General features: G+C 45.1%; 1 protein-coding gene across 1 annotated transcript in view; it reads left to right on the top strand.

The window, feature by feature from the left end:
• Positions 1 to 22,429, top strand: part of Ext2 (exostosin glycosyltransferase 2) — a 129,252-nt gene that overhangs the window by 88,108 nt on the left and 18,715 nt on the right. Inside the window, exon 10 of the mRNA XM_031371104.1 lies at positions 7,036 to 7,202. Within this exon, the coding sequence (XP_031226964.1) occupies positions 7,036 to 7,202 (167 nt within the window). The remainder of the gene's footprint in view (positions 1 to 7,035; positions 7,203 to 22,429) is intronic.

The raw sequence follows: 22,429 nt of genomic DNA, 5'->3' as shown, positions 1-22,429 counted from the left end.
GGTGGTGGTAGTGGTGATGGTGGTGGTGGTAATAATGATGATGGTGATGATGGAGAAGGAAAGGGGGAGGGGAAAAGATGGTCTTGACATAATCTAAGATGGAAGGAAAAGGATGCTTATGGAAGGAAACCGTAAAAGAAAATTTAAATGATCCATGGAGGACAGGAATTGGAGAGAGCATCCCTGGGATTTCCTGGCTTCATGAGTTGTAGCTGCCTTTTCTGAAAGAAGTCCAAGTCCTGCACTGCTAACTGGCTCCTTCACTCACAGAGGACGAATAGACTTTACTCTGCACTCATGCACATGCATTTGCTCCTGTCTTCATGGACACCATCTTAGAGGATAGCCACCCAGCCAATCCAAATCCTGCCCACAGGGCCTAGTACAGGCTCTGCTAGCAGGTGCTAGAGATGCTGGTGACTGATTGGATCTTTCCACTGGCCAAATATGTACTGAGCTACCACTCCATGCCCCATAAGCACACATGGTTGTCATCTGTCAAGTCAAGAAACAAAACAACAGAAAGCCTGCCCAAAAGGCTTCTCCTTGTAGCCACTTAGAGGAGCGTGGGTCTGAGTCACTTCTCTGGGAGCAGATATGAAAGGAGAGGCTGTTTGTTTCCAGCCTCTGACTGGGGGATGTTTGAAGCAGGGTAGCCCTGTTTATTTTTGGTAGACCTTACTAAAATATCATGGTTCATATGACCATGAGTTTAGGTTAGCTTTTTGAATACTTTGACTCTAAGGAGGAAAGTGTCTGATGAGGCCTGGGTTGTGGTGTTTGTCAGCTGGTTTAGGGAGACCGTGGCTACGTCTAACCATTGGGGTGTTTGTTCAGTTGTAAGTGGGGCTGTCAGCTGTGGTCTTTATGTCAGTGCAGGCATCAGAGTTTTCATCTACATATTAAAAAAGAAGATGAAACAGACAAGCATAGGCCTTGAATATTAGAGGTGAAAGTGATGCTTTTTGCTTTCTCTGTATTTGCTAAGGTAAATATTGTGGTCAGCATGACTGCTGCTGGGTGGATTAGCGAAGGTAGCAATCTACTCCTTTCCGATTTCTTTTTTTTTTTTTTTCCTTTTTCCTTTTTCCAACCCAACCAAATACTTTCAACTTTGTGTTATAGTTAAGTCTAAATTGCTGGGTTTAAAATTTAAGTAAATACGTAGGCTAGGCAATAGAAATCCAGTGAGCTTTCGTCACATCATTTTCAAGGTATGTCAGGAAAAAAAGGCCGCCACCTTCCTTCCTCTTCCCCTACTCTTCAGCTCGGAGCTTGAGGAATAGAGAGGGCGTTTGCCTAGCAGTGCACACTGTGGCCAGGTGTAATTCAACCTTTAGGAGGTTTTTTTTTTTTTTTTTTGATAACTTTTTTTGAAAAAAGGATTTTTATACAATGTGTTTTAATCATGTTTTTCTCCTTCCCTGACTCCTCCCATATCACCCCCTCCATCCCCATCCAAATTTATGTTCTTTTTCTTTATCTCTTTCTTTAAAATATAAATAAATACACAGCAATAACAACTAAGAAACAACACAAAAGCAGAAGTCAAGATAAAAAAGCAAAAGGCCAATAAGACAAAAATGCCCAAACAAAATAAACTGGGACATAAAGACTATAAAAACACCATTGAGTTGATATTGTGTCGGCCGGGGCTCCTGGCCGTGGGACCTGCCTGGCGTCTAGCTGATGTACCCAGTGGGACTCCATTGGAGAAGACTGGTTTGCTTTCCTTCACCAGTGGGTATCACTTGCCGTAGCTTCTTGGTTAGGAATGGGAGCCCATGTGGCTTGAACCAGTGCAGGTCCTGTGTGTGCTGTCACCGTCTCTGGTTGACGCGTGCTGTGTCTGGAAGGCATTTTCCCTGCAGCCAGCTGTCACCTCTTACCGTCTTACTGCCTCCTCTTCCACAAAGATCCCAGAGCCTTGAGCGGAGGGCTCTGATGAAGTCATCCCACTGAGGACCGAGTGCTCTAAAGCCTTTCCCTCCCTGCACATCATCCAGTTGTTGGTCTCTGCATCAGTCACCATCTACTACAAGAAGCTTCTCTGATGAGGGCCAGGCAAGGCACTGACCTATCAGTATAGCAGTCTGCCATTGGAGTCATCTTATTGCTGTCCCTTTAGCAGAGCAGTAGTGTGTGGCTTTCTCCCTGCCCTGGGACTTACACGTCTCCGGTTCTTAGCCACCTCAGCAGTATCAGGCATGGATCTGTCTCATGGGTGGGCCTTAAATCCAACTAGACAGTGGTTGGCTGCTCCCATAACATCCATGCCACTGCCGTGCCAGTCTATTTTGCAGGCAGGTCAGTGTTGTGGGTTGTAGGGCTTGTGGCTGGGTGATAATGCTGATGACCTTTCTCCTAGCAGGCAGATGATTTCTCAGTATCATGAGCACTGTACTCAGTAAGGGTGAAGCTTCTAGATAGATACCAGCTTGAAAATAGCTGGGATAACTAACCAAGCAAGTAGAAAACATGTAAAATAAAAACTTTAAGATATTTAAGAAAGAATGTGAAGAAGACACCAGAAGATGGAAAGATCTCCCACACTCATAAATTAATAGGAAGAAATAGTGTGAAAATGGCCACTCAATTTGTCTGAGTTACTTTTTTATTGCTGTGAAGAGATACCATGACCAAGACAACTTATAAATGAAAGCATTTAACTTAGGGCTCATGGTTTCAGAGGTTAGAATCCATGACCATAATGGCAGGGAGCATGGCAGCAGCCATTGCACTGGAGCAGTAGCTGAAAGCTTGCATGTCGAGACAACCAGAATGCTGTGGGCTTTCTCACAGCCCACCCCCAGTTGGCACACCTTTCTCAACAAGGTTATACTTTTTAATCCTTCCCAAACAGCTCTACTAACTGGAGAGCTAGAGCTTACCACACACCAAAATCAATCTACAGATTCAATTCAATTTATATCAAAATTCCAACATAATTCTTCCCAGAAATTCAATTGTTAGTCTTAATTTCAGTTTTGAATTAACATCAGGAGGTGCCCCCAATTCCTAATGTGACTGTTTCAGTCCTTAAGGAGTCTAGCTGTGCGTGTCAGGCTAGCCCAGAAGGAGCAGTGGGGAAGAGGGACAGTAACTCCCTTAGTTGACCCCAACTTTAGGGCTGGGGACATCTGGTCTTGGGGAACCACTGTACAGAGGAGCCCACCTACAGTGGCTGGTTCAGGGTTAGCTTCAGCCAAGCCTAACACTACACACCTTTGCTACCTCTCTTGATGCTTAGTATAGACAAAACCCTCAGTGTACTTACAGAATCCATGACTCTGGGGATCTCTCTCTTCCTTGGGCTGGAGTAGAGCTCATTTTGTGGACTTAACCAGGACACTATGCTCCACTTTTTGTTCTTCATAAATTTGGGGGGTTTCCCTATAAATAATGTTCTTCCTGTTAACATCATATTAATAAGTGACATTTCTCTTCTGTGTGCTACAGTCACAAGATTAGCCACTATATGCAAGGGTCTGCTGTTCCATTTAGACTTTAAGGGAATAAGGAAAGGAGCTCCAGTGCAGGCTAAGCCGTGGAATAGACCTGGGAACTTCTCCGATGCTGTGTCCTGATGCCTCAGCAGGAGCATCCCCATGTCCGTCTGTCAGACCTTCCAGTTATCCACAAAGAATCAGAGTTCACGGGGCTTCTCAAGAACTCTTCTATGAAGATGATGGTGCCATGTCTTGAGTCCTATTACCCGATCCACTCATGCCCTAGGATGGGGACTGTCACCTGCTACTCATATCCTAGGATGGGGACTGTGTCACTCATGTCCTAGCATGGGGACTGTCACCCGTCACTTGTGTCTTCTCAATGAGGAAGCCGCTCTCGTCATCATCTTACAAAAATAAGAAAAATGAAACTCAGATTGGTAATTTTCACAAATCACAAAGTTAGATATGGCAGAGGTAGCATGAGCTTGGGTCACTGGATCTGAAGCCTGGGATTATGTAGAAGAGCTAGATCCAAGTCAGGCTGAGAAAGACAGAAGCAAACTACTTTGGAAGCACTGTTTTTTCTTCCATGCACCCCAAGGCTCTATTCTGCCCTAATGTTTTTTAAACGCAGTCTTTCTAGGATTAAAACCACACACAGGTTGCCTAAATTCAGGGCTCTGCTCTTGCCCTCTAGCCTATTTGCCCCAGCAGGAGGACCAAAGCCTGAGGCTAGGACTGCCCTTCTCCAGAACAAGTGGAAAGAAGGAAGAATTCTCTTTAGCCTGGCCTGGGGTGGCACTGGCCTGTATACCATTTAAGCAGAGGATACTTTGGTCAAAGCTGCATTGGCTACCCAGGTTCCATGTGCAGCAGGGGAAAGTGACTGTGTGTCGGGGAGCCATGGCACATTCTGGGCCTCCATCTGTGCTCCATATCATCCTCCTCGGCTTTCATCACTCTCTAAAACTCCCCCATCAAAGACTTTACAGGGGCAACTTAGCTCTTTATGGACATCGTCTCCAGTGACTCTTTGGATATATATAGGTAAAGAATGTGGAAATGCCTGTGGGGTGAACAAGCTATACACACTCCCCAAGTGAAAGTCCAGATTCCACGCAGCACAGAGGTGTGTTTCCACTTAACTGTAGCAGCGAGCTGCTTTCCTGTTCAGGGGGAAAACGGAGCTGTTTGTTGCCTTGTGGAGTTAACAGGGCCAAAGTTCCACATCTTCAGTTTCATTAGTCTGTGAGGTGCTTTCTGCTCTGTGGCAGGGGTTCTCCCTACCTACAAGTGGGCACAGTGAGTCAGGCACAGAATCCTAGCACTGAAGCAGCTAAGGCAGGAGCATCACAAGTTTGAGGCCTGCTTTGGCACCATGGAGACCCAGTCATTTCTGGTATGTGAGTCAGGCACCCTGAGCATCCATGGGGTCTTTGAGGATTAAGAGGGTGAGCTCACTCTCAGAAACGTTGAGTCATCCTTGCCTATCTCCCCTTTCTCACAGTTAGCCCACGTAAGGTGACATCTCCGCTCTGCCAGCTAAGGGCATGCCTACATATGTTTTACAGTTTCCTGTTTTAATTTATAACATTGTGCATAGTGTGTCTGTAAGCATGTGTTCGTATAAATATATACATATATATGTAGATTCCATATGAATTAAACTCCTTGGAGATTCTTGATAGTTTAAAGAATATAAGACAATTTTGAGGCCAGACATTTGAGAGCCTTTTAGTCTAAAGCTAAAGCTAAATAGCCTTCTTTGTTGTGGGTGTTTGTTCAGGTTTTATGAGGACCTGAGATTTGGTAGCTATGACAGGGATTCTGATTGTCTTAAGTAGGGAATCTGATGCAAATAAGAGTCAGGATGGTTTTTGGCCCTTCAGAAGTATATCCCAGGTTTAGAGGAAGAGCATTCTCACACTGCAGAGGATGATAGCAACAGTCATATTTGGTCTTTGTTACTCAATAGTACAGGCAAACTGCTCCACCTCTCAGAGTTGTGGAGGCTCTGCTTTGACAGTAGTGTCTGCTTCCAACACATAGAAAGGTCTGCGGCTGTATTGGATAATGCCACATCTCTGAGGGATCTAGATTAGTCCTACTGAGCAATAAAGTCCCCACTGTGCTGACTCCTGAGAAGAAGGGATTCCCTTCAATATCTCACAGAGGCCTGGCAAGATGGCTCAGTGGAGAGAAGCATGTAAGCACATACCAGACAACCAGTTCAGTTCTTGAATCCTATGCATTCAATGTGATGTGCACACGTGCACATGCATTCACATACACTAAATACGTAAGAAAACTAAGAAGTTTTTTTAAAAAACCTCATAGAAAAAACAGAACTCCCATTTACATGCCTACTATACATTTACCCCTTTATACTTATTGATAATATAAATAGAAATGAAAATATAATAGACTGTTGTCATCCTTTAAAAGATAGTGGTCCAGAGGGTCATTTTGCGGGGTTCAGCCCTTTTGTAAACACACTTATTTTGGAGTTGGATACTTTATTCTCTGTGACACAAACGTATTTAAAATTGGAAGTGCCTTCCTTAACTATAGGACTTCTCAATTACACAGGCCCCTTCTGAGACCCCTGAGGGCACCCTAGCAATGTGTTACATGTTTGTATTGCTCTATTCTGTTGTGTCCTGCAGAGGTTACATACTCAGTCTCTGGTCAGACCAGCTTTCCCTTTTGGCTGTCCTTCTGTCCTGCATCTTCAGTTTTGTGTCCCAGGAGTGGCTGAGACTAGATCTTCCCAAGATTGCATGAGGACATCAGTGGGAGCAGCATGCTTAACTTTCCTGGTCTCACTTAACACATGCTGTGTGAACAACCTGGGGGTCTGTGGGCATTGGTACCATACTGACCAAAAAAACATTGGCTTTGTGCTTTGCTAAATGCAGTATTTAAAATAGCAGGTTTATGATTAAGTCCCTCCAGCCATTTCACAACAAAGTGCCGTTGGAACAAGGAGAGTCAAGTTATTTTTCAGTATGCTACAAAGGCCCACATAATCAGACCTAGAAGTCTGATACTTGTTCTATAAATTGGTCATGCTGAGAAGCCAAACCTGTGAGTCAGGGAAAGAGGGAGAATTGTTGAGTTAGAAAGACAACATTCAGTCAGGGATGGGCTCCACTGGGTAAGTTCCACCCACCACTGGCTGGCTATGGTTATACAGGGATGGCAGGCATCCTCAGGCAGGAGCCGAGTTTCCTAGCAGACCTTCAGCCCAGTTTTGAGTTGGGTTCACTGGTAGAAGAGCAATTTGCAGAATATCCACCAGGGGTGGTAAAGTTCAGGTAGGAAAACCAAGGCCCTGAGACTATGCAATCTGGGCTTTCTGTCCTGGTGTCCCTGTTGGGAGCTGGAAACAGTTGAGGATTGGCAGTGCCATAAAGGTTTGTAGAGGATAGTGCATTGGTGAGACCCTCCCCTCGTACAACTGGTACTTCTGCATGTGAGAGTCCCTGGTAGAAGCCTCCTCTTCTGGCTGTGATCGGGCAGGATGCTCTGACTCCTCACAGACCTAGTGAGTGGTAAAGACCTTTTTTTATTCTTCTTCCAGAATCTCTGTGGCCCAAAATCCGTGTTCCCCTGAAGGTTGTGAGGACTGCCGAAAACAAGCTAAGTAATCGTTTCTTCCCTTACGATGAAATTGAGACAGAGGCTGTGCTGGCCATCGATGATGACATCATCATGCTGACCTCTGATGAGCTGCAGTTTGGTTATGAGGTGAGGTTCTTTTCAACATTCTCTAGAACTGTGATTGCCAAACTGTCCGTCCTGTACCTAGAGTGGGCTGTAAAGCTATCTTTTAAGTCCTGGGGATCTCCAATCCTCCAATGACAACTGTACCATCTTGGGAACTCCCAATGAGAATCCCAGAGGATATTTTCTGAAGTCTGTCTATAGCATTGCACAATTTAATGGATATTTTCAAACACCGCATTCATCTGCCCTGGCCAAAGGGCTCCACAGCTGTAAAAGCATGAGTAAGTCCAGACGTGGCAGTGCTGGCAAGCTCTTGGCAGGCATCCTCTGATGGCCTGTGCTCTGAGCTCTGCATGGACAGACTGGCTGCCTGTCTCTGTCACTACTCCTTTGGGGCATCTGATGGATTAGGCTGAGTTCAGGGGTTAAGCATGGAGCAGCCAAGTCCTCCCTAGGGGAAAGTGCCAGAGTTGAAGCCTGTTGTGCAGCAGTGGGAGCTGATGAGGCCTGTCAGGGAAGATGTGAGAGAGATGATGCTGGCGACAGCAAAGGCCCACGTCTGACAGAGCCCTGTGGAGAGCTCAGCCTCCTGCCTCCAGCTGGCACAGGGGACAGTGCTGAGATTCATCTCATGGTCACTCTGCCTTTGGGGGACAAGAGGCATTTTCTTTTGTTTTCTTAGGATGTGTTGAATTTGGGGTTATTAAGAGATGAAAATTAAGCCAGCCATGGCAGTACACATCTTTAATTATGGTAGCAGAAGAGGCAGGGAGGCAAAGGCAGGATGATCTCTCAGTTTGAAACCAGCTTGATCTACATAGCAAGGTAGGGTGACCTGCCAGGTCATGGTCTCTGGTTACTGTGAAGGAAGTCAAGAAGGCTGAGCTAAGTGAAACCAGGGTCTTAGCTTCCACCTCCATACGGTGGCAGTGACAGTCTCCCCTCCCAGATAAACTTGCTTAGTGCCTGCCATATAGACAGCTCAGGAGGCACTTGGCAGAAGCCATACCCATGCCAGTGCTGTTCCTGTAGTTGCAGCCCTCATTGTCGTGGCTGTGCCCTATTCTCCTGTGGTCTCTGAGGAGTGCCTATTGACATCTCTGTTTAGAGTGTTGGGTGAGGGTGCTCGGCTGAGTGACAGGGCCAATGTTGCTTCTAAGTCCTGTCTTCCACTTCAAAGCTTAAAGTTCATTTTCCTGCAGCAATTAGGAGCAGCCTCAACTAAGTAAATAAATCAGTTAATAAAAATAGACATCCTAGGGAATTGTGTCAGAGCCCAGAACCATTTCTTGGCACTGAGCCGAGTCTGTTGGGATTATAGTTTTGTTAGTCTCTACTCTTCCTCTCACCATATATCTCAGGGATGGGTATCTCAGAGAAGCTTCCCGTCCCAGTTAGGCAAAGTTCAGGTGACTTCCTACCTCTTTTAAAAAACAAGGAGGTCATTTCCTCAGAGCTTTCCTGTTTAGTGCTCATTTTTTCCTCTGGGATGTGAGCACCAGGGTAGGAACCATGGCTATCCTGTTCAGTGGCATAGTCTCCAGTATGACGTCCTAATGCAGTTCATTGAGCTCTGCAGTGATGTCTGATGGATGGCTGACCCCCACAGCTGGTGCATGGGCTCAGTAGGTCACAGACTCTTCAGCATCTGCTCTGTGGTGACTTGTCATCCAGTTGCATGGTGTGATAAAGCAAAGGCCGAAAACTAAACGTCTGTGTGTGCTTAAACACATATATTGTATATTTGTGTTATAACAAACTGGCTTTACACTATCTATTTGTTTAGTGGTTGTTTGTTTTGTTTTGTTTTGTTTGATAGGTGATCTCTTGTACCCCAGGCTGGCCTCAAACTTACTATGTGGTCCTCCTTCCTTCACCTACCAAGTAGTGGGCACACAGGTATGCACCACCACACCTGGCTGAATGGCTTTAAAAACAACAACAACAACAAAAAAAAAAAAACAGAAATACAGCTAGCTGTAGAGATTCCAAGGCAAGTCCCAGAATTGGCTTGCCTCTAGCAAGAACCTTATGATTGATGTTGCAGTAGGAGGAGCTTATGTGAGAGAAGAGATCACATGTCAAAACAGGAAGCCAAAGAGCAGTGCAGGGGTCAGGTCTTAAAACAGCTCATCTCCACAGAGCACTCAGACCCACCAGAGTCCTTTAATTCCTTTAATTCTGATGACTGTGGCCCACTGACCCCAAGACCTCCCACCAGGCCCTGTCTCTTAAAGTTCCCATGTCACCTCTGTGTTGTTAAACTAAGGGCCAGGACTCTACCATGTGAACCATTATGGGACAGACCATATCCAAGCCATAGCAGCACCTGCCATGTCACCCCACCATTTTTCCCACACCATCTAAGGTCTAGAATATTAAGAACATGAGTCTATACAAATACCCATACACCAATATTTATAGATGCTTTATTCAGTATAGCCAGAACCTGAAGAAAAACAAAACCAATGTCTGCCAGTCAGTCCAATGAAGAAGCAGACAACATCATATCCTGCAATAGGAATTGACTAAACAGTAAATAGGGTTTGTTGGAGGAGCAGCTGGGAAGCATTGCATGCTGGGGATCAAATCCAGAGCCAGGCCAACACTCTACCACTGAACTATACTCGTAGCCCTCAATAATACATAAGAAAAAACTACTAATGTATACAACAATGTGGATACTTTTCAGAATAATTATCCAGAATTAATGAAATAAGATGAAGCAGAGAACAGAGTTTATGAGTTCACATGTATGAAATTCTAGAAAATGGAGCATGATGACAGATCAATGGTTGCCTGACTCTGATCCCCAGTGCCAAGGTGGCAGGCATGTGCATCCTGTTGTTGTTGTCCTTGCTACTGTTGTAATCATTGTCACTGTCATTTTTATCTAAGTGTTTGGGATCCAACACTCTTACCTCCTGAGCCATGGCCCTGATTTCTAAAATTTAAATGAGAATAGAATAGCCTTGCAAAAACCAAACATTTTGAGAAAATAACATTGTAGCACTTAAAAACTAAGACTTACAGTAAAATCACAACAATCAACACACTGGTACATTCAAATTTAGACATATAGGTCAGAGAGATAATTAAGAGTTGAGAAATGGACCACTGTTTGCGAACAGTTGTGGGGAGAGGAGAAACATCTGGCCACCCCCAGATGTGACTGACAGACCAAAGCAAGCATTCCATTCAAGTCTATCTTGGTGATCCAATGAATTTATTTATGGTTATTTACAGTAACCTGGGCAACTTACCAGTACTACACTACTGAAGAATACATCATTGCTCTGGAAACCATTAACTGCCTATCTATTGTTGGGGGAGAGGACAGGCCTCATGAGTCTCTCTCTCTCCCTTCATGATGGAATGCTAGTCAGTCCAGTCTTGTGCAGGTTTTTTGTGGGGTAGTCACAACTACTATGAGCTCAAAATGTCATTCTTCCACAATACATAACATATGGCTAGATAATTGTCAACAAAAGAGCCAAGTTGGTTCAGTGCAAATGATAAGGTCCTTTTACTCAATGTTGTTGCAACATATTCTTATAAATATGTTTTAAACAACCCATCCCTGATACTGTAGGTAGGTAATATCTAATTCAAAGCCAGCTGTACAGCATACAGCTGTAATCACAGCACTTGACTATGGCACGATGATTATAAGTTTGAAGCCAGCATGGACTATATAGTGAGTTCCAGGCCAGTCTGGATTAGAATGAATGAATGAATAAATGAATGAATGAGATTTGTAAGTTCCAAGCTTAGAAAACAAAAATTATAGAATATACTTAAAGCAGTACTTAGGAAAAAAAATCATAGCACTAAAATACTGGATTAGAAAAGATAGAAGTCTAAAACTAGTGGCCAAAAAGAAACTGAGGAAAAAGAAAACCTTGAGGCAAGTGAGAAAAGGGAAAGAATACAAGTAAACAAGCATTAAACACAGTAAAGTAGAAAACTGACCAACTAAAGAATTAACACAGCCAAACTTGGTCTATGAAAAGATTAACAAAATAGGCAAACCCCCAAGTTTGGCCATTCAAAAAGAAAAAACACAAATTGTCATTATCATGAATTATAATAGTTTCAATATTAAGTGTTCCCCTTCTCCTCCCTCCTCATTTTCTCTCCACCTCTTCTTTTCTTCCTTCCCCTCCTTTTCCCTTCCTTCCTCCCCTTCCTCTACTTCCACATCTTCCTTTCTCCTCTATCTCTCCTCCTGCACCTTCCTCCCCATCTTTTTCCTACTACTCATCTTCCTCCTGTCATGAACATGAAGCTCCTCCACCACACACTCCTGACCATAATGTCTTGTCCAGTTCCTGAAGCCAAGCAACTGTGGTTTGAAATCTTGGAAGCCATGAACTAAATAAACCCTTCCAAGTATAGATTGTTTCTGTCGGGCATTTTGTCACATAACTGAGAAAACCAACAAATACAGAAAATCGGTACAAGGGGTGGGGTTGCAGCTTGACTGAACCCGGCCATTTGACTAATTGGCCTTTGGAGCAGGTTTACATGAAGATTTGGAGGAATATGGAGAGCTAGAGAAGCTCTAGAGTTGTGTGCAGAGCTTTATAGGCCATTCAAATGGATGCCCAGAAAAGCAGAGCGTTGACAGAAAGGTAGGCAAGAAAGCTGAGTTCCTGAAGCTTCAGAGGAACAAAGTCACCGTCTATAATTAGACCAAAGCCATTTATGTTACATTCTTGCAAAGAATTTGTCTACATCTTTGTCTGTGCCCTAAAACTTGGTAGAGAAAATTTCAAGACAGTGTATTATTTAGACTGTGAAATGACTGATGGTAGCTGCTTTCAGCCAGATTTACAGCCATAAGCAGTAACAAAAAGCAGAGTAAAAGGACCCGGAAACACTACAGTCTAGCCAGAAAAAGCAACAGTTTGAAAGTTACAAACAAAGAGGGTGTGGTTGTTAAAGAGATTAGTATCATTAGGAACAAGCCAAGTTCTTTGTGCTTAGAAAATAGAAAGACACCAGAGGGTACCTTGGGAATTGGCCAGGCCTTACCCACCATAAGCTTCCAAGATAAAGAATTATAGGCTCATTTATAAGACTTTTCCTTGACAAGAGCATACCTACAGGTCTACATAAAGCCATGTTTTAGTGGAAGACCTGACACTGGTTTTGCAGGGATGCAGAGTAGAGGGTAGACCAGGGGAGCACCAACCCACCATTCAAAGGACTGCTGGGAGGCCCATGTGTGGAAGGGCTGACTTTCCAGCTGGAAGCGGCTAAGAGGACAAGGAAAGTCACTGTGAGTGTGATGCTGAAATATGCTAGAGACTCAAGGGTGTTGAAGTTACCAGAGACACAGGACATCTGCCTAGGAAAGCCATAGGCAGTAAGTGAGATATACTGTACAGGAAAGGGCCATGAGGTAGCAAGGTAGTAGAGGTAGGCAGCCTATTAGAGCACACATCCTGCTGCCACATAGCAGGGTAGCAGATAAGGAACTGCACAAAGTCATGTTTGCCTTTTTACATCTTGCTTTGTTTGTTCCATGCTGCTTCCTATATTTCTGGGATGGGAATGTTTATTCTGTGTCATTGTAACTTTCTGTTTGCTTTACAGCTCATGGCTAAGGGTTTGCCTTGAGTCGTAGAGGAGACTTTGAACTTTTAAACAATGTTGGAACTGTTTAGACTTTGGGGACTCCTAGAGATGGACTAAATAAGTTTTGTATTATAAGATGGTCATGAGCCTTTGGGCCCTGGGGCAGAATGTTATGGCTTGGCTATGAAGTGGGCCTGCAGGCTCTAGTGTAGACACTTGGTTCCTAACTGGAGGTGGTGTTTGGGAGCTTGTGGGCTCTTTAGAGAGGTAGAGCCTAGGTTGAGGAAGTAGGTCACTTGGCATGTTCTCAAGGAATTCCTTTTCCTCCTGCCTCTTTCTACCTGTTGTTTCTGTGGCTGTGACATTTTACCTCTGTTCGTGGGGTCACAAAGCCATAGCTTGAAATCCCAGAAACTTTGAATCAAAAATAAATCCTTTTCTCCTTACATTGCGCTCTAAGGCATTTTTAGGTAAGATATGAGAATGAAAGACATCTAAACTTTAAAGAGTTTTGAGTGCAGATGGCAGTCATTAACTTTTAAGAAAACCTCATAAATTTATATAAAAGTTCATAGACAATTATAACTTAAAGACTATGTTAAATTAAAAGTGTGTGTGTGGGTGGGTGTATATGGTTTTGGGTATGTGCAAATATATGTGTGGATATGGGTTTGTTAGTACACATAGTTATGGAGGTCAGAGGTCAATCCTGAATGTCATCATCAACTACCCTCATCTTGTCTATAGATAGGGTCTTCTGGTGAGCCAAGAGCGCAGGTCTTTGTCTGGGTGCTGGCTAGTGAGCTCCAGGGATCACCTTGTCTGCACACATTAATTCCTGCTTCCTGCTCTTGCCTATGGATGTAATGTGATAATCCCGTTCTCTCAAATTCTTGCTGCTGTGACTTCCCAACATGACGGGCTGTAACCTGGAATTGTAAGCCAAATGAGCCCTTTTCTCCTTAAGTTGCTTTTATCACCACAACAGGAAAAAGAAACGAAGACAAATGAAATACTGAGAATGTTCCTAAAACTTTTTATCATCCAGGCAAAAAGATAGTTGAGATGCATCAACACCCAGGGGAGGAAGCAGCTACTGCTGTAAGTGCTCTGATGAGCAGCATGTGCAGGCCAGACAAAAGGGAAAACAAGAAGCCAAAGCACAAAAGAAAATATAGAGAAGATCGAAGTAGAAACGATGTCACTGAAGCTATAGCCCCTGAATTCAACACTGTGGACTTCATAGGAGAATGGCGGCGGAGCAGGAAAGAGCCAGTGGGCCTAAGGATAATCACTAGCAATTAGTCAGTATGGGCAACAAAAGGGCATAAGTTGTACAAAACAAAAACTAACAAAAAGAGTAGCACTTTGGGGCACCTGATAGACCTGGGGAATAGTCACAAAGTATTTAACAGTGCCTTTCACTGGAGTTTCAGGGGAAGAAAAATAGGTAAAAAGTATCTGAGGAAATAAGAACTGAGCAGAGGCAGGCAGAGCACAGCAGAAGCTGTAGCTGCCTACAGTTGATATTCATGTGTATACAAATTACACAAGCTGAATGCATCATAGCAGTATTTCTGTGTTCAAGTGGTTCTCAGAAAGCAACATCCGAAAAATGAGTGTGTTCATATGCACAAGCACATATGGAGAGGAAGGCACATTCAGATGTGCCTTGCTGGACCCTATCTCTGTAGCTTGGGAGGGGCGTCATTGGCGATGGTGGCTCTTCCTTCCCCTCCTGTCTTGCTCACTTCATCCCCAAGCAGGACCTCAGCAGTGGTCTTGCTTTTGCTTTCCCTAATGTGTCCAGTACCACTCAGACTTGCTCAGCTGTCTTGTGTTTCTTTTGATAGATTATGTAGATGTACAGTAGCTTCTAGACTTATGGGATAGTCTGCCCCTTTTATTCTTGATATTGGCCATTTCTTTCTTCTCTCTTCGACACCTCTCTCCTCTTCCCACAGGGTCTTGAGCTGTAGCCTAAGTTGTCCTCAAGTTCATCATCCTGAAACCTCTGCTTCCTGCCTGCTGGGTTGCAGGTATGCTCTGGGGTTAGCTTACATCTGTTGTCATGGTTCTTTCAGAGAATTGGCTTGGCTTTGTTGGACTTTTGTTTTGTGCTAATTACCACACTGCATTAGGAAATTTGAATCACTGGGGTTTTTCCTAGTTTTTTTACTTGATAGCATAATACATTGGTTTTAATATTGATTTTATACACACACACACACACACACACACATACACACACACACACACACACACACACACATGCACTGAAATTTCCTCTTTGATTGCTACATCAGATGTATTCTGAAGTTTTTTTTTTCGTGATGTGTATCGTGTGTGTGTGTGTGTGTGTGTGTGTGTGTGTGTGTAGAGTAACTTCTGGAGCAACCATGTGATGCACAGAACAGCAGCACATTAACTAGATGCTGAGGAAAGGATGTCCAGGTTATGTTATTAGAGATAGCAGACTGAGGTCACCCAGGGCCTGCTTTGTTCACAGTTCTGACAGTGTTCAGGTGTCACATGCAGGCCCAGACCCCAGAGTTGTACTGTTTTCACAAGTGATTGGACACGCTAAGGCAATGCACACCAAAGAGCAGGAAGGCTTGATTGACATAGACCACTGTGAAGGAACCTTCACACCATGCTTATGGGTTATAGGGCAGAGACTACAGGCCAGCTCATAGAACACACACTTCCCAAAGACACAAGAAAGATTCCCAGGAGGTGAGTGATGGAGGCAGTCTTCCTGTATCATTAGCTTGGAAACCAAGTGTGAGCTCTGCAATTTGTTTCCAAGAGGAAGTTTGTAGAGCCCTGTGGTGCTCAGCCTGGCCTTTGCCACAACTAGGTGATATAAAACACAGATGAGGCTGCTCACATGAGGTGTGACCAGCCCTGGCCTAATAGCTGATCAGGTGACAGGCTCAGATCTCTGTATGTCATGTGTTAGCTTTTCTAGTTGTGCTCAGGAGAAACATACTAAGAATGTGAAGGGACCTCAAGAGACTACCCTATTCCTCCATGCTTTGCTGCCAAGGACCTGGGAAGCTACAGAGAGGTCAGTTTATGCCTTTAAGACCGACTGCATAACACTTTGTGGATAAAGGAATAGGTCTGGAGCATGAGGCTGGGCCTTCCAGTCCTGTGACCTGAGTGCACAAACATTTGGAACCAGTGCTAGAAATAGTCATTCTCTTGGAAGAAAGCATGGGTTATTTGCCTGTCTCGGTGGGGTCACTTTCCCTCTTGGAAGGCAAAGGATCCTGGGAAACTTTCCCTTCCCTCTCCCGCCCTGCAGTCAGGAGCTAGGAATGATCGTCTCTGGCCCTGCGTGTTTCTGACTTGTTTGACAAGCTCTAGTGAGCTACCAGATGGGCGATTCTTTTCAGCCAGGGATAATTTATTTATCTGTTTATGTATTTTACCAGGAAAGTATCTATTCAGTTCTTGATACTCATTTGCGAGTGACTCCTCAGGGAACAGTAGCAGTGTATAATGTTACTTGGATGTTTGATATTTTTTCCCCCCATAGTCCATCTGCTTTTATTTCAGACACTAAAAAGCAGGGAAATAAAAAGCAACTTATTCCTACTCCCCTCCCCCGTCTCTAAGAGACAGTTTAAAACATGTGGTTGAAAATGAGCCGTGGAGACTTGGCTGAGTGTACAGACCTGTGGATTTATTTTTCCTTTCATACTTTGATCCACATTTCCAACCATAAAAAATTATTAGTGGCACTTAAGTGTTGGACATTTTTCACCTGAGAGGTGAAATGCTCTTGGCTAATGATGTTGGCTATAAATAAAGAGTTAGGGCTTCATGCAGGAGTGGGAAGGAACAGAGCGGCTGTGTGCTGTCAGGCATGGGTGCCGATGCTCAGCATCCATAGGTGGCAGAGGCTGCTCAAGCCTCTTGATGCTAATAACTTGTGAGAACTTATATCCATTTTTTTTCACAGCTGCCCAAGGTAATGGCAACTATATATTTTCAAAAGATCATGGAAGACAGCAAACCGCCATGGCTTGTCCCGTTCTTTTCTCATAGCTTCTTCCCCACTCATCTCCTTGGTGTAGGAGTCATCTAGAGGAAGGCTCCAAAGTGAGAGTGAGTGTGGGCCATGGGGTGGGCTGAGCAGCTTTGTTAACAGTGGGCATTAGGTAGCTAGGCAGTTAGAGGGTCAGCTGAGGGAGGGATGGATGGACAGGCTCTGAGGCTAATTGAAGCATCTCTTGGGAGATGTGTGTTAAAAGAAGTTGATCCCAGGATAAATTTGTGGTGACAGAGACTGGAGACAGGAAAACAAGTGAGACCCAGGTGGTGAAAGTCTGGAGGCTGAGTGTTGGAATGATCGGAGAGCCCAGGAGAATAGGCCTGCTTGCCCAGAGCATGGATTTAATGAATGATGGGGGACATGACTAATTGAATTCATCAGAGGTGATATGACAATGACATTTATATTTTAAACAAAATTAGTCAAATACAACCAGCTCTATGTGTATCCAGGGACAACAGGAGAGAGGATACCATCTGCAGTTCTAAATAATTGGTTTTTTTCTCCTCTCATTATAGTAGCTACAGAAAGAAACAGTCCACCTAAAATTATATTCCATTACCAGTACCTTCCAAAGTGAAGCAGTAATGTAAAAGATAAATATGATCCACCTAGAGCTTTGAGCTGTCCAGGAAGGTCTGGGAGCAAATGAGGGCAAAGGGAGTCTCGTGTGGTCCTCTGCCTCCTGATTTGGAAGTAACTGCTTATCTTCCTAGGAATCCCAATCCTAGTCTGGAGACATGTCCAGCCAGGCTTGTTGGAGAGCCAGGAGACTCTATGAATAGACTTTTCTTGATGGTACATCCTACTGTGGGCTGTGGGCAGGCTCAGCCTTTGAGTTATCTAGGGTAAAACTCAGCTTTTATAAAGCTGAGACAAATATGGAGGGATCTATGAAGGAACTTAAGTAGAGGTCAGTTCATCTCAGCCGGAAGTGACAGTTACCATAAGGAAACAGAGTGGCTGTGGTGACCCACAGATACCTTGTCCCATGCTCATAGCAGTGAGTTAAACACGTGAAACAGAACAGTGAAGCTGCTAGCAGCCTGTGGAGGTGATGAGGCCACTAACACTCCTCCTCGTGGAGGAGCAGGGAGTCACAAGATCACAAGATGCTCCCCTGAGACTGAGGTCACTGCTCCCTGGCCCAGCTGCCAAGGCCTTGGGTCCTAGAATATGCAGGGGCTGGGAGGTTAACTGGGTGAGTGGGGCTTTTCAGCACTGCAGCTGTTAGTGAGTTGTCCGTGGTTCAGTAAGTAACCCCAGACAACTCCCCAAGACAGCCTTGACAGGGCTTTCTTTGGTCTGTCAGCCAAATAGACGAGCTAGAACACTCGGGCGAATTGACCTTTCATTTCTGTCTCCCCAAGGAACTCACACAACAAGGCATGCACCACAGTGGTTGAATAATCTGGGTATGGGAGACATCACCGGCTTTGTTCAGAATCAGCACTTCAGATTTCCAGGCCTTGGCTCTTGACTACCTCAGATTCCTGGGCTTTTTCTGGGTCTGGCCAGTAGTGACAGGTTGGATTGAGAACTGTCTCCAGTTATCATCTTGTTGATGGTAGACCATGACAAGAGCCCACGTGGCTCCTTTTCCTGAGTCTGGACATAGCATCAATACTATATTGTAAAGGGCATCTGACTGCCTGTCTGAATGTCTGTCTATCACCTCTGATTGTTACTTTTCTTATAGTCCCTAAGAGTTGCTCTCACCATACTCTTGTCTTCAGCAGACAGAATGGCCACATGGTACCCATGAGGTTACATCACTTCCAGGCTGATGTGGGAAGACAGTAGTCAGATGCAGGATCTCTCCTGTCCACAGTATCTCCAGCTCCTGGGGAAAAGAGCTCGCTTGTGCTGCCAGGGCTGTGGGCACTGCTGAAAGACCATCCAGAGAGGAGCCAGAAGCCGAGGAAGTGCTGAGAGACACTGTGGGGCCTACCCTTGCCAAGCCCTTCTGAAGCACCCAGGCCCCACTGGACAGAAAGTCATACAAAAATATTAAGGGAAGGAAATGGAATATATATGCTGAACATTGAAATAACAGCCGACCATTTAGAAAAGCACCCAGATGGGAATTATAGTGACGTGGCACTGTCTTCCCACTGAGCAGATGAAAGCAAGTTCAGAATGTGTTTACATAACCATAAATTAAACATCATTGGAGGGCTGTCCCTGTCCCAAGGAGGAGGGCCCATGCTTGTACTGCAGGTCTCCCTGTCCAAGGTGTCTCCTCCTGACACACTCATAAAGGAGGCAGGTTAGTGAATGCTGGACAGGGCTGGGGCTGGGCAGCCCTGGGCCTCAATGACTCGTGCTCACAGTGTGAAAAGGCCAGTTTTAGGTATTGCCTATGTGATACTTGAACGAACACCCCACCACCACCCCTACCCTACATTGAGCAGGAGCTAGCTGCAATGATACACAACCCTGAGCAGATTCTTGTGTCTGAGGCTTATTGTCTCAGATCTGTCTGTTGTCTTATTGAGATTGATCAACAGGGAACTCTGGCACTTCTGGAATTCAGAGTTTCAGACTCTGGCTGTGGTTTCTAGGTGGGGCTTCTCTCCCAGGACCAATTGTCTGTCTTGATAGTGATAGAGATGCTAAACCTAGGTGCTCAGGCAGGATGTTGTGTAAGGACAGGGGAGTTTTGTAAAAGCCACAGCACTAGGTCCTGTGTTACTCAGCTCCCCATGATGGCAGTGTCTGGAGCTCCCAGGAAAACTACATGGGTGTCCCAAATGTGAGACCATGCCCTTCATTGTCAGAGCACATAACTGTAGCCTGCCAAGTTCTGGATCTAAGACAGGTACCATATAAAAGGAAGGAGAAAATGCCAAAAGTTTCAAGGTGGCCTCTGCCCTTGACGATGCCTGGACTGTGGGATGAATTTCTAGAAAGCAAGATGAGCTAGCTCTCCAGCCTGATGTGCACAGCTTACTTGCAGATCATATTTATTTCTTGCTGCCTGGAAGTTGGTGCCTAGAGTTCTCATTAATCATGGCTGCTGTGTATTTGCTACTGTCTGCTGCCTGGTTTAGATCAAAACTTGGCAACCTTTAAAAGTAATACTTCTTGGTTCCCCAGTAGCCTTTGGGTTGGGCTGAAGATATGAGGGTTTGGGTGGAGGTCATAATCACACATTGACACTCAGCTCTTGGAAGGCAAAGAAGAGGCCACTTCTCACAACTAGAGCCACCGACCACGTGTGCAACAGAGATGCTGGGCTTGACGATAAACAAACCTTGATGGTAGTGTGGTCCTTTCAGCAGGGATTGTGCCGCCTTTTTCAGCTGCCCTCTGCCTAGAGCCTTGGCTCATAGTGGTTGTACAGTAAATACTTGCAGACTGACTGGAGTTAAGGTTTGGACATTGAGTCGAATTATAAAGAACCGTTAGAGTAGCATGCCCCCATAGTCCCTGTGCAGTGGAGTGCTGGTCTTCTACCCACCAGCCAGTAAACGCATGGCAGAGAGGAATTTTATACTGTTCTTGCCTGACTGTGAGCAATGGGGATCCATCCTAACTTTGTAATTAAAGTTCCCTCCTGTAGAAAGAAACCTTCAAAGAGTCTTCAGGTCTCTGCTTCTCTGTCCCCTCTCTACCCTGGTAACTCCCTCAGCCCTTTCCTCCAGTCCTCACTTCCTAGTGGGCATACCACTTGTTTTCCCCTGAAGCCCCATGACAACAAGACATGTGCCTTATGTTGTACCCTCTCCCCGAAGCATGGGACACTCCGAGATGCACCTGGGACAGGCTGGCTTCTGACAGAAGGTACTAGTGCAGTTCCACGAAGAGGCAGTTCTGGAAATTGAGGTGTCCACAAGCAGAGGTTTGGCTTAAACGTATACCCTCTACAAAATTAGCCAAAAGCAAATCACATATTTAAATGTAAAGCACAAAACTAGGTTTGGGGTGGAGTGAGGGTTCAGATTCAAGGAGTTTGAGAAAAGTTCTGAGCTTGACAACAAAAGGTTAGTTCATAAAAGGACAAATTGGTAAATTGGGCCTTTTCAAAATAAAAATATTTTGCTCCTTAAAAGACACTATAAAGAAGATGAAAAGACAAGCAACGGACCAGAGAAAATATTTGTAAACCACATGTCCAACAAAGAAGTAAACACGGCAGACATACAAAGACTCTTAAGAAGTCAGCAGTAAAATCCCAGCCAGGCAGCCCGAAAGAGGATGGCACGGACAGACTTCCCACCAAGAAGGATCCACAGGAGGTGGCGGTGGCAAGCGGAAGAGGCAGAACACTTCCCGCAGGACAGTGCACAGGAAACACGGTGGCACACACTGCACACCCTCCAAAAGGTCTAACATCACAAAACAGCAACAACAGGGGCTGGGGGATGGCTCGGTGGGTAAAATGCTCACTGTAAAAGTGTGAAGACCTGAGATCTATCCCAGCACCTATATAAAAGCTGGGTACACATTTAAATCCCAGAGCTGGAGAAGCAGAGGCAGGAAGATCCCTAGGCACAGCAGTTTCTTCCTCTGAATGCAAAAAAGGTACTCATGAGCTTTGCTCTTGACATCGTCCCTGATGCAAAGTGATGAGAGCCGCCCCAGAGCTGCTGGAGGCAGCAGAGCTCACTCACTTCTGCACAGAGCTCAGGCCTCCCTGGTCTACAGTCACTGAGACTGAGCCTTACCACTTCAGAGTTCTGAAGCCTCAGTAACAGTCCACTGAGTAAAAGCAGCCTGCCTGTCCTTGCTTTGCAGGAAACATCCACTTACTTGCCCATCATGGTTTTAACTTCTTTGGATAGTCTCCTAAGACCAGGCCAAGAAATAGTGTAACTATACCCAAGGCTCCAGAAATAAAGAAAAAAAAAGTTAGGGGTGGGGGGGATAGGGTAGTGGTCTTAAGGGCACAGAACTACAGAACTAGCTTGAACAGATCCCCATCCTGACCTTCCTCCCAGCCCCTCACTTGTACCCTCCTCCCCTTTTCTATCATCTCTCAGAAAAGATTCATTGCCTCATGAAAAAGAGTCGTTAGGTTGAATCTTTCATTCAGCTGCTCTGGTCTTGTGCTTCTTCCTCTGCCCTAAATCTGAGGTTCCAGGAGGCACTCAGATGTGCTGTGGAAACGCGCTGGCTTGCACACAGCTGATGGGCTTCTTCTCTTCAGGCCATGAGCATGTTGCTGCTGATTCTAAATGGAAACCACACTCACAGTGAAGCTTCTGCTTTAGAAATCAGTTGCTGATGAGAGCAGAAGGCCAGTCATGTCTCCCCACCCCCACTGCCCCCAGTCATGTCTCCCCACCCCTGCAACCCCCAGTCATGTCTCCCCACCCCTGCCACCCCCAGTCATGTCTCCCCACGTCTGCTGCCCCTAACCTTGCTCTGCTGTCTATCTGAATGATCCATGATCCAGTGTAGCTCTCACTGTACCTGCAAGCTGAAGAGTGCTGGCACTGTGAGTGATGTAGACTAGCCTCAATCTAGCTGCCATGTTTCACAGGTGAGGAACTGAGCTCAGAGGGATGGCCTACTTCTTAGAATGCTGGAAAGCCATAGGACGTGATGCACAGGCTGCTTCAGCACTTTGGACCCACATAGGCCAAGCCATGTAGCC

The sequence above is a fragment of the Mastomys coucha genome, unplaced genomic scaffold, assembly GCF_008632895.1.
Source record: "Mastomys coucha isolate ucsf_1 unplaced genomic scaffold, UCSF_Mcou_1 pScaffold15, whole genome shotgun sequence".
Classification (NCBI taxonomy): domain Eukaryota; kingdom Metazoa; phylum Chordata; class Mammalia; order Rodentia; family Muridae; genus Mastomys; species Mastomys coucha.
The sequence above is the reverse complement of the archived record's forward strand: the minus strand, read 5'-3'. Positions and strand labels throughout refer to the sequence as shown.